We start from the raw sequence: 17,316 nt of genomic DNA, 5'->3' as shown, positions 1-17,316 counted from the left end.
CCTATGACCCAAAACAAGCAAAAATAACCCCACATTTATTTATAAAATGTATGGAAATACCATCAAGCTCACCTAGTAGTTTCCAACGTTTAATGTGACGTTATTTTTTTGTTTTTTTGCAGATATTCTCGCACAGGACACACAGATTACTGGCGTTGTTTTTTAAACTACTTCGACCATGATCCTTTGCGTGAACATGCACTTCCTGGTTACATTTCCGTTTGGCTTCTGTCAGCTGAGTTAACCGAAACAACAACTGCCTGGGCTTCACTTGAGCTGCAGAAAGCGAGGTCAGTGTTTTCTTCTCTGAAATCACCATTATTATCGTTAAATGACACTTATTCAAACACTGCAGTTGTGTTTTAACCGTTATAGTCAGGCTTAAGCCCGTGGAGAGGCTGCAAACATAACAATGAACGACATTCTCTTTTAGAGTTAGTCAATTACATATTTATATACCAATTCATCTAGCTACATATTTTATAAATTGCACAACTGTTTTTGAATCGGTATAAACCATAGTCTTATTCGGCATAAATATCACCCATCAGACAGCCTTTATTTAATTTCAAAATGTATTAACACTCCAACTGACATCACCAAAAATAAGATCACATTTGAAGGTGGTCTTTTTAAAGTCCTCAGTGGTCCGCAAACCACTGCTGTAACGAGTAGTTATAATAATATATACAATAATAACAATACTAATTTCTGATTCATTTGCACTAGTTTGTCAACCGGTGAAGTCACGAGAAGAAAGAAAGAAAAAGCAAGGATTGCAGTTGCATCTCAGATGAAAAGGAAAGGCCCAGGATGGAGGATTTCAGGCGAATGTACCTGCGTCTGTGTAAGGAGGGAGGTGTGGAGCCCCAGGAGAGTGTTATAGCTCAGCTCCAGGAAAGCAGAGCTGCCCACAGCTCCAAACTGGACCTGAGTGGACAGAGCCTGTCTCTGGACACCTGCTCGATGCTGGCCAGGGCCTTCCAAAATGATATCCTCATCACAGAGGTGACGCTCAGTGACTGTATGCTCAGCGAGGAAGGTGCGCACGTTTGTAAAGTGTGTGTCAAATAGAGACACAGTCAAAAATGATTTTACACTTTTGACACTCCACTTATTTGTTTTGTGTCTGTAACGTCTTTGTATTGTCACAATGTGTATGTCTGTCATGAACAATTTGGTGTAAAATCTTAACCTATTTGAATTAAAAAGTACATTCAGTGTCATTTTGCTCTGCTTTGTGTGACTATCAGGTGCCAAAATCCTTCTGACCGGCCTGTTTGAGAGCACAACTGTGAAAACCCTGGATCTGAAGGTACCACCTGCAAAATGTGATATTTTAACCTCTCAGACACTGATGTATTTAATCTAAGCAGATCATTGATAAGAATTTTTTCACAGGGAAATAATCTGAGATCTGCCGGGGCTGAGGCATTGGGAAATTTGTTGGCACGCAACAAGACTCTACACAGGTGAGACAGACATTTTTCTTTTATGAAATTATAACGAATTTAATGTCAACACTTTTTATCTTCTCATGTTTGCAGGCTGGTTTTGGAGTGGAATGCGTTGGGCGTGTGGGATGAGGCCTTCTCGCTCCTCTGTGATGGTTTGGCCTCCAACAACGCACTGAGGCAGCTGGACCTGCGCAACAATCAGATCAGTCACCGTGGGGCGTCCGAGCTCGCTATGGCACTCAAACACAACACCACACTGGAAGTGCTAGGTGTGATGATTCACAATGGAATCAAAAATGCCCCCTTTGGCCTTTCCTTCAACACATATTGACATGTAGCCAAATGATGTTCCTGGTTGTTCCTTTTTTAATTAAACTATTGTGAGATTGTAGCAAATGGTGGACTCCTTGCTCACCCCTTCCTTTCAATTTTTTTTGAAAGCAACACGTGGCTGTTTTGGAGTGCTGCAGAATCATAAAAACCAATGCCCTTGTCAAAGTACATAGAAAAAGTCTTATGTTAAGGCTACAAAAACAAAAATATATTTGTTTTACAGCAATCATATGCTTATATAAACATACTTTTGGGGTCATGTGTTCAATTTCTGCCTATAAACCCTCCTAAATGTTACACTCCGGACATTTAAGTTATTTGAATAGTTCTATAGTTTTTTTTTCTGGAGTAGAAGATGTATTTTATTGACTGTATGACAGTCCAATTTAGTTTGTATCAATGACTCTCATCCTCTGTTCACAGACCTGAGGTGGAACAACATTGGTCTAATGGGTGGCAGGAACCTGGTAGAGGCTTTGCAGAAAAACAAGAGCATCATGCAACTGGAGCTGGCAGGAAACAATATTCCCAGTGACACTCTCAAAGCAATTGGTAAGTATATCATTTCAGATTGTGGAGTAATTACACTCACATCTGTGAATGTAATTGATCTTACTGACAATAAATAATGATAACATTATCATGTGTTTTGATTTGAATGAGGTACAATGATACTTACTGTCTTAGATGCTGTCTCTTCTGGCCTCGTGTTTCTTTACCTTCTTTCATGACCATGATGTTCTTGTTGTTGTTAACCCTTTCAGAGCAGGCTATAAGCCACAACTCAGACAGACAGTCCACCATGAGAGTCAGCCACAGGAAAACCCAGGTCCTTACCAAAGAGATCCAGACACTGAAGGACACGAAGAACCACCAGGTAACCTTTGCACCCATAGTTGTCCCAGTTTTGTGGCTGTAACCCTCCATCACCATACAATCCATAATGTTTAGGACACCTAAGAATAAGACAGGGTTAGCGATCTTGGAGTAACTCATCAGTAATAGATGATAGCTGTAGGTAGTGGTCACTTTATTTTTATTAATGTACAAGAAAATATTATTTTCCCTAATACAGAGAAAAATAAACCAAGTCATGTCTTAATTTCCGTTTGCAAAATTAGAGTGGATTTAAAAACAAAACAAAAACAGATGAGTAAATTATTCATTATAGTGGAATCATTTCTGCTTCTCTTTGTTATGCAAATTGTGGCATACAATATTAAAATATGTCAATCCCATGGTAAGTTATGCCACCTGGCAGATGATAAAACAGTTTTTATTCAAAACACATCCAAATTTAAAGAAGCAATAAAAAAAAGTTTATCTAAGAATGTGTTATCAGGTTTGAACACTGGGCTGATTTACTCGCCCATGTCAACTGAATTAAGACGATGGCCCTACTTTCATTAATTATCATAGATAAAAGGTTAAACTTACCCTATCTCTTTTAGTTTTTGAGCCTGATGGGAACCATAGACAGACAACAGGAAGAGATTGGACGCTCCAACAGGTGAGGGAATGTGGTAATTACATTTTTTCAATGTTGTAAAACTGAGATGCAGCAACCTCCACATCAACACTTTGTCTTTGCACTGGAAAGGAAATAAATGTGTAACATTTTTACTGTTGTATCAGTCATATAAAAGGCTTATGACAATATTAAGATTATAAAACACTTTTTTGAAAGTAAGTCATTCTTTCATCTGTGATTTCTGCCTCATTAGGTCCACTTCCATTCAGATAGGCCAACTCCAGGAAGCTCTGAATGAGAGGAAGTCGGTCGTGAACTCTCTCACTGCCAAGTAAGTGTTATCTTCCTTCGTTTCACGTTTCATGGTATAAAGAACAGTATTTTGTGTGATATAATGGCTATAATCTTTACATTCTTTTATAATATGTCCAAAAAGAGTTTTAAAAAATGCCCTTTCTAAGGTGATTTACTTAAATGTTATGTAAAAGTCTGTAGCACATTAAATTCATTATCACACATGGTCATGAAAACCATCAACTTCTTACTTTGACAAACTGCAATTTTTAAACGTATTTGTTGATGATTTGATGCACAGACTGCAGATGACAGAGGCGGCCCTCGCCCTCTCTGAGCAGAAAAATCACAGCCTGGGAGAACTGCTGACTCAAATGAAAGGAGAGAAAGAAGAACAGAGCGAGCGTCAGAGTAAAGACAGGAAGAAAGAGCAGGAGGTAAGACGGGAGGAGACATAGAAACATAGATTTTTACAACCCGCTCAGTCAATGTCACACTGACACTGTCACATACTGTGCATCTTAAAGGCTTTTTTGTCTAAGAGTGCTCCTGATGATATCGACAACACAGAGAACTCAATTGTCATAAGGTTCAGTGTTATAAGATCATTCACCACTGTTAGTGTTCACTGTTTACTGATTAAGATGCATTGCATTAATTGACCAGGGCCACTTAGGTGACCAGTTCCACGTGATTAGTTATCCAGGAGGTTAAGAGAGATTCTGGAAATCAACAGTACAGTGTCAATGGCAACATCCTCCTGCTAACTGTATACAACCTATCATGGCAAAGACATTTTAAGTGTGATGGAAAAACTCATGTTTCCATTTTCCAGCAATTGTCTGCTCTCAGTCAATAACCAGAACAATGAAATTCCTCAAAACAATGACACACTGTTACAGGCTGACACATCCCATATCAAAACTATTTACACTCATAAAATGACTGTTTCAAATGTGTGCTCAGCATCCTGTTGTTTTCCGTCCTGCAGGACAATGTGCTGAGAGAAGGAAAACTCCTCAGAGAGATCCAAAACCTGAAAGAAACCAACGTCCAACTCACAAATAAAGTAAGAGTACTGTCTGCTGACAACAGGGTGAATTTATCCATGGAAACTAAATCAGTGTGTGTGTGTGTTAGGTTGAGGAGATGGAGCGAAGGTGTAAGTCTCAACAAAACCAGATCTTTGAGCTAAAACAAGAACTGACCAACAGAACAGCTGAGCTCAAAATGCGACTCACACAAGCAGAAGGTAATATACACACACACACACACAAACACACACTCTTAACTTAAGCAGTTCCTCAGAAATTAGGTTCTGCTTCATTAGGACCACATTTTGGTTTCCATGAGAACCACTGGTCCTGACAAGGTCAGTGTTTATGCCAGAAAAAGTCCTAAATAGGTAATAAATACAAGAACAAACAAACAGCAATCAGCCGAAATGCCATGTCACCCTTTGACAGACCGCCTGGAAGCAGACAAACGACGCTCCAAACTAGCCCTGGGGGACATGGACAGTCTGCGACACAAAGAGGTTCTCTTCCCTCTCCTCTCCTCTATCTGAGCTACCTCTTTTTAACTACAATGGAAACTTTCCAGCAGCTTTAATCTTCTTAAATTAAATTAAAACTTGTATACAGGTGGAGCACATGAAAAGCCATCTAGAAGAGAGCGAGAAGACTCTGCAGGAACGAATCTTCAAACTGGAGGGACAGCGAATACAACTGGAGGAGGTCAGAACTCAGAGCAGCCATGTTCGTTGTTGACGCCCAGGCAGCGTCATTAAAATTGTTCTGGTTTGAGAAAAGGCAAAATGTAAACCCAAGGAAGTAAAAGTCAGAAACACAATCATTGAAAGACTGGAAGAAAAGGTAGCTGCTAATATCACTTGTCAGTGCTAAAATAGTAATAATACATTTATCCAAATCTCCCATATCCAGAGTTCAATATAATTCAAGTTTAAATTGTATTATCAGTTGACCTTACTGTTGGAGTGTTGAATTTTAGTTGTGGCTTTGCTGTCAGTGAAGAGGCAGACTTTAATAAATATTCTTTTAATGTCATGTCACATACATTTATAATGTGTGCCTGCTGTAGGAGCTGAGTAAAGCTAAAGCAGCGTGTGTCACAGAAAGAGCCCAGGCAGAGGAGGAACTGGGAAGAGTGCGAGCACACGTTCGTCTGGAAGAGGTGGGTTATAAATGTTTGATCGGTTATTAATTATATCTCACAATCTCTCATCAAAATGATTATGTCGTGGGCCTCTTCTATCAGACCAAAGATATGATCAGGTCAAGATTTTCTCTTCTTACTTTTTCACTTACCATGGTGGCTCTGCGTCAAGGGGCACTGAGTGTTTGACTAAGACGCCATCCATCTTCTGCTTTATCCTCCACATGAGGGTTGCAGGCCCACATAGAGACAAACGATCATCCACTCTCACACCCACACCTACGGTCAGTTTAGAGTGTCCAATTTGCCTAATTCCCAAATCTGCATGTTGTTGGACTGTGGGAGGAAACTGAACATGTAGAAAACCCACGCACACGGTGAGAACTTGCAAACTCCATGCAGAAAGGCAATGCAAGAGTGCTAACCATTGACTAAGACGCACTAAATGTTATTTGTGATTTGGCAAAATGAATGCGTAGATATTTCAGATGTATCTATAACACAAGTGCGGTTTGTCTTCCACGTACAACACATACCTCCTCCCTCAGTTCCTCTCCATCATCTTCTCTCCGACTCTGTGTCCTCTGAGCAGCAGGAACACGTGTCGGTGTTGGAGGAGAAGCTTCGCTTGGCGCGCACCTCCCTGCAGGAGGTCCAGCTCCACTACTCCCAGCAGAAGCAGAGCGTCACCGAGCTGCAGGCCAAGAACAGCCAGCAGAGCATCGAGATGGACGGACTGCGGCGCAGGATAGATGAGCTCCAGCTGGTCAGAAGCCACCACACACACACACACACACGCCTGTTACACACAGAATGTTCTAGGCTCTAAATGTGTATCATTATAGTCTCAATGTGACTCCTGTGTTGTTCATGCCATAGATAAACATTTAGTTAATGTCCTATAGGATGCAGAGATACAGTAGCTTGTGAAATGCATTAGATTATGGTGAATCACTTTCTGATCAACATGAGCTTCGATTGTGTCTGGTATTTGCAGAGAAAGCTTTGAAAATGTTTTTTTTGCTGGAACTCTTGACAGATAACTGTTGATGTGTTGTTTGCAGGAGCTTTCGGGGAAAGAGCAGGAGAAAGTGGCGGAGGTGAGCCGGGTCAGGGTGGAGCTGCAGGAGCAGATTGGACACTTAGAGGCTGAAAGAACAGCACAGGAAGGACTGAGAGAGAAGATCCATGCTCTGGAGAGAGAGATTAAAGGTGCATTCTTGTTAAGAAGTTTCCTTTCCTTCTGTGTTTTTATTGCCATGTGTTAAACCTTTTTTTCCCCTCTGTGGGTTGCTCTGTCCCGCAGTACTGAGCAGCAACCACAGAGAGGCACTACTTGACAAAGAGAGCCAGATGTCCTCCATGCTGGAGAAATTGCGCCTGAAGGAGGCAGAGATCCAGAGGATGAGGGAGGATGAAGCTGCCAGAGCCAGTTACCTGCAGAGTGCCTTCCTCACCTACGTTCAGGGCTCACCCCTGGGAAACTACAGCAGCCCAAAGAAATGACCCAGAGGCCTCAGCACCTTTGCTGTGAGGTGTTGGCTCAGGTTCTGCTCAGGACAGGAGATTCTGAAGACTTCTGGAGATAACTGGTGCTGGTTAATGTGACTACTAGGAAAACACCAAAATGTGCAGCAACAACCAATAAATTAAGGGGATGGGATGTTTGACTTAGAGATGGTGCTTTTTCTGTGTTCTCTCCAAAGCCAAAACCCACAACCGGTTTGCTCTAGAGGATATCACGGTTTTCAAGTCTGAAGGTCTGAAAATAAATTATTGACCAAACAGCAGACTGGCAGGAACATTTTTAGCATATATTTATATTTTTTCAGGATTTTAATGGATATTTGTTGTACAGTTGTGCTTTGTTGTTGATTACAGGCGTTTTTACATCAATAAAATGTTTGTACGCAAAAATAAGTCACGTGATTTTTGTTCATGTGTGATTTTTTTCAGGGGTGGCATCACAATAACAGGTGACATTACAGTATTGAGTGTAGACTGGGGTGGGGATGTATGAGGTCACTGGGTCTTGAGTCTACAGCCAAAGATCTTTGTTCTCCAAGATAATTCAAATCCCATCGCAGCTTTGTCTGCCCTTCTGTAGCCTCCATTTTGACATGCTACCTCGTTGGCCTTAGTTTTGTGCGTTTCTTACAATTTTATCTGTTTTTCTCTTCCCATGTTAATTTGTAACCCTATTCAAAAACGGTGCGAATTATATTAAAAAAGACTAGCGATGGAGTACGACTCAAAAACAGCCCCGCTTACGAAAATGGTTGAACAGAACAAATGTTTAAATTTATCTTAACCGGTCGAAAGATACTATGCTGTTTAGTGGTTCTTCTTGAGGGATATTAATTCACTTTCTCTACTCTAAAGTCCAGAAGACCTCACCGAACCTGAACGGCAGTAACGTAGCTGATATAGCGCTGGTGTTGTGCTCAGTTTAGTGAATAAGCGAAACCGGAAGTCAAACGGAGCGAATCATCTCTTCCTCAGCTTGGACTTGTTTTTTTTTTTTAAACGCACTCGGTAGTTTCCGGACTGCGCTCGGCGCTGCTCGTTCTCGTCCCCTTTCACTGCGGCTCCCACCATCGCCGAGCGAACTGGCCCGCTGTTCTCATCCGAGTCCTCAGCGCAGACTTCGGGTTCCATCGAAGCAACTATCGGCGGCTGCGTGAAAGCCTTCAGCTCCAGCACAAATGCAGGCGATCAAGTGTGTGGTGGTCGGCGACGGGTAAGAGCGCGAACACGCGTCCACAGCATTTCTCGTGTGTGATTCAGTGGTGTCCACGGATGGATGGATGATGGGAGGATGCTATGTAGGAAAAAAAAAAGGGAGCTGGGGCGCACGGATGTGTCTGTACGCCCTCAGTTTTTTCCCGGAGTCCCCTCCCTCATGTTCGACAGATTTACGTGCTTTGTGCTTACATCGTGTCTGCGCAGCACCGTGCTCTTCCTCCGGGTCGCTGCACTGGTGGGAGCGGAGTGCCTCGAGATGCTATGCGGGAACACCTCGCACTGCTCGCAGGCCACTGGAGGCGGCGGCGGCAGCAGCAGCAGCAGCAGTAAAGCTGAAGTGCTGATACACGCTAAGGAATTTGTGGCCCTGTCAGTGACAAACAGGCCCTGCTGTCCCAGTTCTGCCCACAGTCACTCACACAGTCTGTGCCTCCTTTTTTTTTCTCTCCCCCTCTACTGCACCCACAGACCGTCCACATACATCCACTGACATTTGGGTTCAGTATTCTCAGCATTGCTCCTTTAAAAAATGTGATTATCATTGCTAGTTGCAGGTTGAGGCCAGGAAAAAAAATGCTCTTAAAATAATATCAATTTTTAGAAACTAGAATGAGGCCTCAAATGAACAATGTTGTGGCAGCATTCTGCGTATTACTCCTTTAAAAAAAATCTTCATATCATTGCATAATGCTCTTTACATGAATGTTCTTAGACAAAACAAGAAGACCTCAGAGACACATGCATGTCTCCTGCAAAAGAGACAAAAGTCATTTGTGTGTAAATAAACATTCTTCACATTGCTCCTTTAAATATCTTCATATTATTGTTCGCTGTACAATAATAATAATATGCTTTTACAGTCATGTCAGTTCTTGGGAAAACTAGAATGAGCCCCTGATACATGCAGCTAAATGATTTTTACTTAAAATAAAATGCTACAATTCTGCTTTTCTTCATTGTTTTCCCTCAGAATTGTGACATTATTCTTAAAACTGTGCAAAATCTCTCATGTTGTAACGCACGTATATCAAATATCTAGTTCAGTTTACTCGTCCTGTACCTGTCACGTCTTTCTAAAGGCACAATCATTTCATCTTAACTCTACTAAAGGGTTAATGGTACTTCAGAAACCTATTGTATTGTTGCTCTTAACAATTTTTGTACAAACCCAAACAAAGCTCTCGTGTATCTACAGCACAGAAACCACACCCAGTGCAAGTAAAACAGCTGCTACAGGCAGCCAGACATGCCAAATTATTTGATATCATCAGTAAGTTTTAAAAGCAATTTAAACCAATCGCTATTTAGTAGAACAACACGCCCGCCATGGTCTGACCAGAAATGACTGACAAATACAATTAAATCCAGAAGCTTTTTCACCCATTTAAGATCATCAGTAAATAGGAAATTGAGTTTTCTCTCCTAATAGTCGGATGTAATTTGGATTTTGGGGATGATAAGTTGCCGATTCATTCCTACAGAAGATGCATTATTGAGTTTCTTGACATCGTTTACTGCTAATGTACACTTCATTTACTGCCTCCTCTTCTTTACTGTTTCCGTCAAGTGAAGACATCTCAACTTTAAAGCTGTGTTGTCAGTAAGACGCCTCAAATGAGGGAGTTGAACATTGTCGTGTGGATTTTGTGTGATTTTTGAAATGAACATCGCCGCCTTGATCGTGCATTTTCTCTTTGGTCCCATCTGCAACTACAAAGTCATTTTTGTAGCAGCTAGCTCTGATTTGCACCCAATTCACCCGTTCTCCCTAGCAACGGCAACCGAGGCTCATGGGTATTGTATGTTTTTGTATGCGGAGCCAAGTGTCACGAAAAACATGGTTTCTCCAAAAATGACGGTCATATCTGTGGCCAAATGCATGTTCAGTCTGATTCTTAAGATAATACATCCTGTGCAGTTGCATAATGGAAAGTGTAGGACACAGTTAGGGGACTGGAAGTTGGGATATTGCCGACCTCTGCTGTATTGATTGACTTAGTTGTTATAATAATCTGTCCCTCCGTATAATCAAATGTTCTGTGTACACTATATGCTCTATCACTGTGTAATACCTGAATTGTATTAGAGATGAATTGAAGCGGTCAGTATCAGTTGTTTTTTACTATGTCCCTTTTACTCATTCTCTAATTCATGGGGAACAACAGAGTCCCTCAGGCTATGAGAATGTAGGCCGGTGTGTGTGTGTGTGTGTGTGTGTGTGTGCTGCTTTTACATGCACATACAATGTACACATTCATTCCACTCCTCCATACAGTCTAGTTTGTGCAGTATGAGTGTTGCCATGTGTTAAAAATGTATGTATTCTCTCCAAGGTTATAATAATAGTTTTGGATTTTACAATAGTTTTGACTTTTTTTTTTAAATATGGAGAATTTGCCAGGTGCAAGATGCAAAAACTATTGTTATTATGACAATACTTGAAATGTATGAGGACAGATGAACAACCGTACCTGAATCACATATAAAAGTATACAAGAAATTAGCCTGACGTGCAAAATGTGCATCATAGTGCTGAGGTTGGATGCAGTTAGTGTGAACGGTAAAAATCAAAACGGCTAAAGACACACATGAACATAACACAAATAATAATAAATAACCTTTCATATGAACCCAAAAGGCTGATGTATGAAACACATTTACAAAGACGAAAACTAAGCAAGTTTTCACTACAATTTTAGTTAGTTTTATAAACACACAATATTTTCAGTTAACTGAAATAATAATTTTCGTTATTTCTTTAGTTTTCGTTAACTATAATAACCCTGATTCTCTCCGGTACCTCCCTCTCAGGGCTGTGGGTAAGACCTGTCTGCTGATTAGCTACACCACCAATGCCTTCCCCGGTGAATACATCCCCACTGTGTGAGTAAACCAATATTGTGTCCTACGCTGTGTTTTTTGTGTGATATAGGATCATACCTTGATGTAGGAAGTGCTCTGACAATATGGAGTATATACAGTATATATATATATATATATATATATATATATATATATATATGTATATGTATATGTATATATATATATATATATATGTATATGTATATATATATATATATATATATATATATATATATATATATATGGTGCTATGATATGTACATATGTCGGTGACATTTTGAAATGACTTCTTAGTTCATAAATGGTCTAAAAGGACTGTATCAGACTGATATCGGTATCAGTAGACACTCGAGTTTGTGATACCGGTATACACAAAAAAGTGGTATTGTTTTATAGTATATTTTTAGAAATATGGATGTTAATCAGCCCAAAAGTGCAGAACTAAGTGTGAATCATGTGATTGTGTCATGTATAATGTAAATGACCCAAAGGAGCCACATGTACAGGTCACATGACGACACCTTAGTAAAATCCCAGAGGCTGACGTGTCTGGAAAAGTTGTTAAGTGGAGTCATTAAACATGTTAATTATATAATTAACTATAATATCTACACACAGCAGTGTACTGCATCTGTGTGTGATATTTCCATGGAAGTGTTTCCTGTTTACTATCCACCCTAGTTACATGACAACACTGATACAAACAGGTTAGCTTAGCAAAGGCTAAATGAGCTAGGCTATGACTGAAAGTAACACTAGATTTTAAACCATAGCAAACAACCACACAATTTCTTTCACATTTAACTTTTAACATGTTCATGTGTAAAAATATGTGTAATATTTATTTTAATACCAGGTCTATTTGTCGTCTTTGTGCTAAGCTAACTGATATTGACAGTGCAGAAATTAGACTGATATCAGTCTAGTTGCCCAACAAAAGAGAACTACGGTTTTTAAAGTACAATTATTTCATTCACATCATCAAGTTAAATTTTACCAAGTCATTGCAAACAATTATTAGTAAAAATCCCCAATTTGTGACAGAATCTGTTTTGAAATGTCTTATGTGTTAACACTTAAGAGTAACAGACATTTTCTAAATCCTGGAAAAGAACCTAGAATTTCTTATTACACTTCTCTTCATTACTACTGACTTAGCTCTTAACTGGAAAATGCTACAAAATCCACAATGTTCTGTCTTTTCCTGAAATGAGCCACGGTTCACTCCTTTCCTTCCTGTAGCTTTGACAACTACTCTGCCAATGTTATGGTGGATGGGAAACCAGTGAATCTGGGCCTTTGGGATACAGCAGGACAGGAGGACTACGATAGGCTCAGACCACTGTCCTATCCACAGACGGTATCACACGCACACACACACACACACACACACACAAACACATGCACACACACGCACGCACACACCCACACACACACACAGATCTCTCTCTCAACTAGCCATCTCTTTGGTTCTCTCCCAGGATGTGTTCTTGATATGCTTCTCCCTGGTCAGTCCGGCCTCCTTTGAGAACGTCCGAGCTAAGGTCAGTACGCTGACTGGCAACCCCGTCCCTCTCCGCCCCCTCCATGCCGAGTCTGACCACTAGGAGGCACATCTATGGCTCCCCCTGGTTTATCACAGTGTCGCCCCCCCCTCTAACTGTCCAGACCTCGGCTTAGAACGGTCCAGATTTGAGCTCATTCCCTTGGGGATGTGGCACAGAGATGCATTGTAAGACGAGGTCTGAACAAGTCCGAACACTCTGCAGAGGGAGAGTGTGATGGGCCGGCTGTGGTTTAGTCTGCTGAGTGTCATGAGACGCTCTCATATGAAATCACACGTTTCTTATGGTCCAGCCTCCCTCTGTAGAGTCTGTATGATTCTCTCATCATGTGATGTGTGATATGTGACTGGAGGATGTGTTATCGCCATATAACTATGCTTCCTTTTAGACTGGGGAATTAAAAACTAATTTCTCTTATTTCCACAACTCGCAGAGTCTGTTGCATGTCATCATGGAAAGGCACACGTCGCTCTGCGTCCGTATCCAGCTAACACTTGTCTTTTTCCTCTCTCATTGACCTTTGTTTATGCATATGTACGCATGTGCGCATGTGTGCGCGTATGTATGTGCGCGGTGCCTCAGTGGTACCCTGAGGTGAGACACCATTGCCCCAACACACCCATCATCTTGGTGGGCACTAAGCTGGATTTGCGAGATGACAAGGACACCATTGAGAGGCTGCGAGACAAGAAGCTTTCACCCATCACCTACCCACAGGGTCTGGCCATGGCAAGAGAGATTGGTAAGGCAGTGGGTGGCACGTGCACAACCGCATACAAGATTTATAAGGCTACTGCTCTCAAGCAAGTGTGAAGTCATTCTTGCAAGAACCAAGCAAGACAAGTCGAGTTCGTATGAATATAGAAGATGAAGATGATTTCGCAGATATTCCACATTTATATATGCTAAAAAAAAGTAACATAAATAGTGTATTACTCTTGCAATATAAGGACTGCTTCATGGTCCCATACAACTGAATTGTTTAACATTAATAAAATGAAAATAAGTAAATAAACTATAGAGCCTAAAATGTAAAGAATGCTGACATTAGGCCTACATTAAACCATGGAAATTAATGTCATTTATTAGGCTAAAGTGAAGTTTTTCACACTAATCATAATCAGCTTTTGACCCACCAAGACGTTAACTAGCGTTTGCTTAAAATACACTTCCGGTCTTACCTTCCTTTGTGGGATTTGAAGTGTCAAATGGAATTTCACGTAGTAAAATGTAGTATAAGCAACCCCCTTAATATTTGAGAAAGTGTAAATATTACACAAGTAATTTGAGTCTGAAGTCACGAGTGTCAAGTCTAAAGCTGGGGACACACTACAAGATTTTATGCCTGATTTTACCCACGATTCACAAACGTGAGGGTAAAAGACCAATTAGATCAATTAAACATGTTTGAATTTTGAGCTGATAGCCAAAAATGAACCAACCCAACTGCACCAGGTGCTGTTGCCGAAAAGGTTGTGTCACTGTGATGGCTACGTTTCCCATAATGCCCTCTGTCTTGTCCTCAGGGGCCGTGAAGTACCTTGAGTGCTCTGCACTGACCCAGCGAGGCCTGAAGACAGTATTCGACGAGGCCATCCGAGCCGTGCTCTGCCCTCCACCAGTGAAGAAGAGGGGGAAAAGGTGCACTGTGTTCTGAAGAAGAAGCGCCACCATAACACTACACCACATCACCATGAACAACAACCACTACTTCTCCGAGAGGATAAGAGAGAAATCTAGTGAGAGTGATTGTGCACTGCTGAGATAGGTTTCTTTATATTGATGTTTTTTCAAAGCGATATTGGGGGAAAAAGGCCAATATTATTATTATTTTTATTTTTTTTTACCATTACTAAATACTGTAGTACTTAGGTTCTGAAAGACATTGACTGTCCACCTACTTTATATTCATAGAGCCACATCAAGTTGCCATGAGGGCTGGCAGGTTTCTGTTACTCGTCTCCATACTGTAACATCTCTTCTTTCTCAGCCATGCTTGCTTGAATTTGTGCAGTTTTCGACTAGATAGAACGTGAACTATGAAAAGGCCTTTAGGTCGGAAGTTACCCGAAGCTTCTCATCAAAGATCAGCGTTTGGAGACAAAATGCTTCTACCCGTGTTTATGAAAAGTCACAGCGAAGTCATTAATCCCTTCCATTCCTCTGCATTTTATTCATCCTTTATTAGGAACCTTCCTAGACCTTCCTAGGAGTAGTGGGTAGTAGGTAGTAAGCAGCACCTTGGGACCAATTCCAGATTAAACATCAGTGCCTTGGTCAGAGGCCACTGACAGGAGCATTACTCCAACAGATGTGTAGACGGTGGGAGGAAACCGTAGCACGTGGAGAAAACCCATACTGAACATGACTCCAAAATATTGATAGTGCAGTTCCGATATGTTAAAGTAACAGAAGCAAGCCTTCTAACACATAGGGGTCCTTATCTTGCAAATAAAACCTTTGGGTCAGTTATTTACTTACTTATTTCCCTTTTTTTTTTCAATGTTTCACTGTTGAAATTTGAGTCCGCACGATTCCTTTTTTTTTTTTTTCAACACAGCACAGTTCTCGCTTGCTGATAAAAATCTGATCTTAATCAGTGTCTTTGGGTAACTTCATCTAACTGTGAACATGTGACAGACGAGCATGCCAAATGTGGGGCTGTACAACCTTGCTGCCTGAGTTCTGCCTATGGGGTGGGAGGGGGGGGGGGGGGGCGGAGAAGCTTGCATGGGTCTTAAAATATTCTGTCTTAATTTATCCCATCGTTAGAATCTTCACCCTGTTCTTCTGTGTGTGTGTGTGTGTGTGTGTGTGTGTGCGTGCGTGAGTGAGTGGACAAACACGTGTTGGCATCAGTGAGACAGTGTTGTTCGACAGTTTGGGATAGTGCATAAAAGACCAGTATTGTTTTAAGCCAAGTTTTTAGTGTCCAGTTTTTGGTACTATTTCATATTGTATTGTAGGAATACACAATACTTTTCAACAGTCTGTGGACATAGAGAAAGAAAAAAAAATGGGTATCAACAACATCTTGTGATGTACAGAATAATCCTTAGAAGAGGAATGCGTTATGAATATCTATCTACATGTACCTAAATATTTAGCTCTTAAAGTTCCAACTAAAGGGATTATAGTTGCTCATGTTGAAGTTAGAAGTGTTGCTAACAGTGTACAATAAAGGGTCTGATCTTTGTGGCGTTTGTCGCCGTGGCAAACGCCGCAGATTGCGCCTTTATTACATGCATTTCTGTATGGTTGCAGGCCTGCGGTGTGGCTGTCTCCCCCGTGTGGCGAGGCGCAGCACTGCAGTCCACTCTGTCACGCTGTCGTTGGTGGGCATAGCAAACTGTGAAGTCGAATCATGTCATGTGGTCCTGCTGAGCTAAGGTGTTGAAGTGTAGCTGAGAAGTGCAGCATTAAAAAAAAAAAAAGAAGAAGAAAAGAAAATAGACAAAAGATTCTAATCTACTATTGCATGGAAGTTCTCTGGTTATTTGACCCACTGTAATTCGTAGGAGAGGTTGTACGATGAAATGCATTGGCCATGTACGTATGTAATGTAAGGCGACTTGTACACTTGTTTTAACTGTTTGTCTTATTTTTTATTACTTCACGTTTGTGTGGTGAAATATTTCAATTTTTGTATACTAAATACAAATGTCTATGTAAAAGCACCTGTGCCGTGTCGTGATTCACTCTCTACATTTTCTAAATCTATGGCTTAGGGCTGGGTCAAAATATCGCTTTGGTGATATAGCGCGGTCCTTCCTCGTGCAAAGCGATAATTGATACACCAGGGCAAATATCAATACTTTAAAAAAGAATGAAGATATTTCTCAACTCGGGAAACTGAGGTTGGGAAGCACAATTTTTCAAAAATACTACCCTCTATTCTAGTAATACAAAGCTAAATGTATTATTTAACAAATGAAGGTGCTCTAAAGTAAACATTTCCTGCCAGTTTCACTCACCGGGCGTCGTTACTTCATGTCTCCTCATGGTGGCGCTGCTCAAAAACGGTCAGAAATGGAAAGAATCTTACTTTTTTGTGATAGAATTAATTTAATCAGATCATAATAAGTCATGAGGAGAGATTCATTAAAAAATAAATCACAAGGACTGTATGTTGGTGAGTTAGATACATATTAATGTTCTTTTTCCATTCGTGATCATCACAATAACAGAAATTGTACACGATGAGTGATAATATCTTATTTTGCCCCGTCACTAGTCAGGAGACTCAGTTATTGAGTCAAACTTATATTATTATATTATATTATATTAAACCATATTGAATTATTTAATTTAAAATAAAAGAATGACTCGCTTTGTTTTACCAATGCTAAAAACAACATCTGGCAAAAGCAGGACATAGTACCCGAGGCTGATTGTAATTCAGCTCATCTCATTA

General features: G+C 40.6%; 2 protein-coding genes across 2 annotated transcripts; both read left to right on the top strand.

Annotated features, from left to right (window-relative positions):
* The first annotated feature begins 790 nt into the window (after positions 1 to 790).
* Positions 791 to 7,650, top strand: lrrc45 (leucine rich repeat containing 45). Its single transcript, XM_058620761.1, has 17 exons — positions 791 to 1,042; positions 1,254 to 1,315; positions 1,402 to 1,472; positions 1,548 to 1,726; positions 2,214 to 2,342; positions 2,555 to 2,667; positions 3,242 to 3,300; positions 3,515 to 3,592; positions 3,857 to 3,992; positions 4,547 to 4,624; positions 4,696 to 4,807; positions 5,022 to 5,092; positions 5,199 to 5,291; positions 5,656 to 5,748; positions 6,323 to 6,496; positions 6,795 to 6,942; positions 7,037 to 7,650. The coding sequence occupies exons 1-17, from the start codon at positions 814 to 816 to the stop codon at positions 7,234 to 7,236; spliced, it is 2,025 nt and encodes a 674-aa protein (XP_058476744.1). The 5' UTR covers positions 791 to 813; the 3' UTR covers positions 7,237 to 7,650.
* A 627-nt stretch (positions 7,651 to 8,277) lies between these two features.
* rac3b (Rac family small GTPase 3b) lies at positions 8,278 to 16,352 on the top strand. Its single transcript, XM_058620760.1, has 6 exons — positions 8,278 to 8,470; positions 11,287 to 11,358; positions 12,580 to 12,697; positions 12,819 to 12,881; positions 13,485 to 13,644; positions 14,429 to 16,352. The coding sequence occupies exons 1-6, from the start codon at positions 8,436 to 8,438 to the stop codon at positions 14,557 to 14,559; spliced, it is 579 nt and encodes a 192-aa protein (XP_058476743.1). The 5' UTR covers positions 8,278 to 8,435; the 3' UTR covers positions 14,560 to 16,352.
* The last annotated feature ends 964 nt before the right edge of the window (positions 16,353 to 17,316 follow it).

The sequence above is a fragment of the Solea solea genome, chromosome 21, assembly GCF_958295425.1.
Source record: "Solea solea chromosome 21, fSolSol10.1, whole genome shotgun sequence".
In the NCBI taxonomy this organism is placed as follows: Eukaryota; Metazoa; Chordata; class Actinopteri; order Pleuronectiformes; family Soleidae; genus Solea; species Solea solea.
Note: the sequence above shows the minus strand (reverse complement) of the source record. Positions and strands in the feature narration are given on the sequence as shown.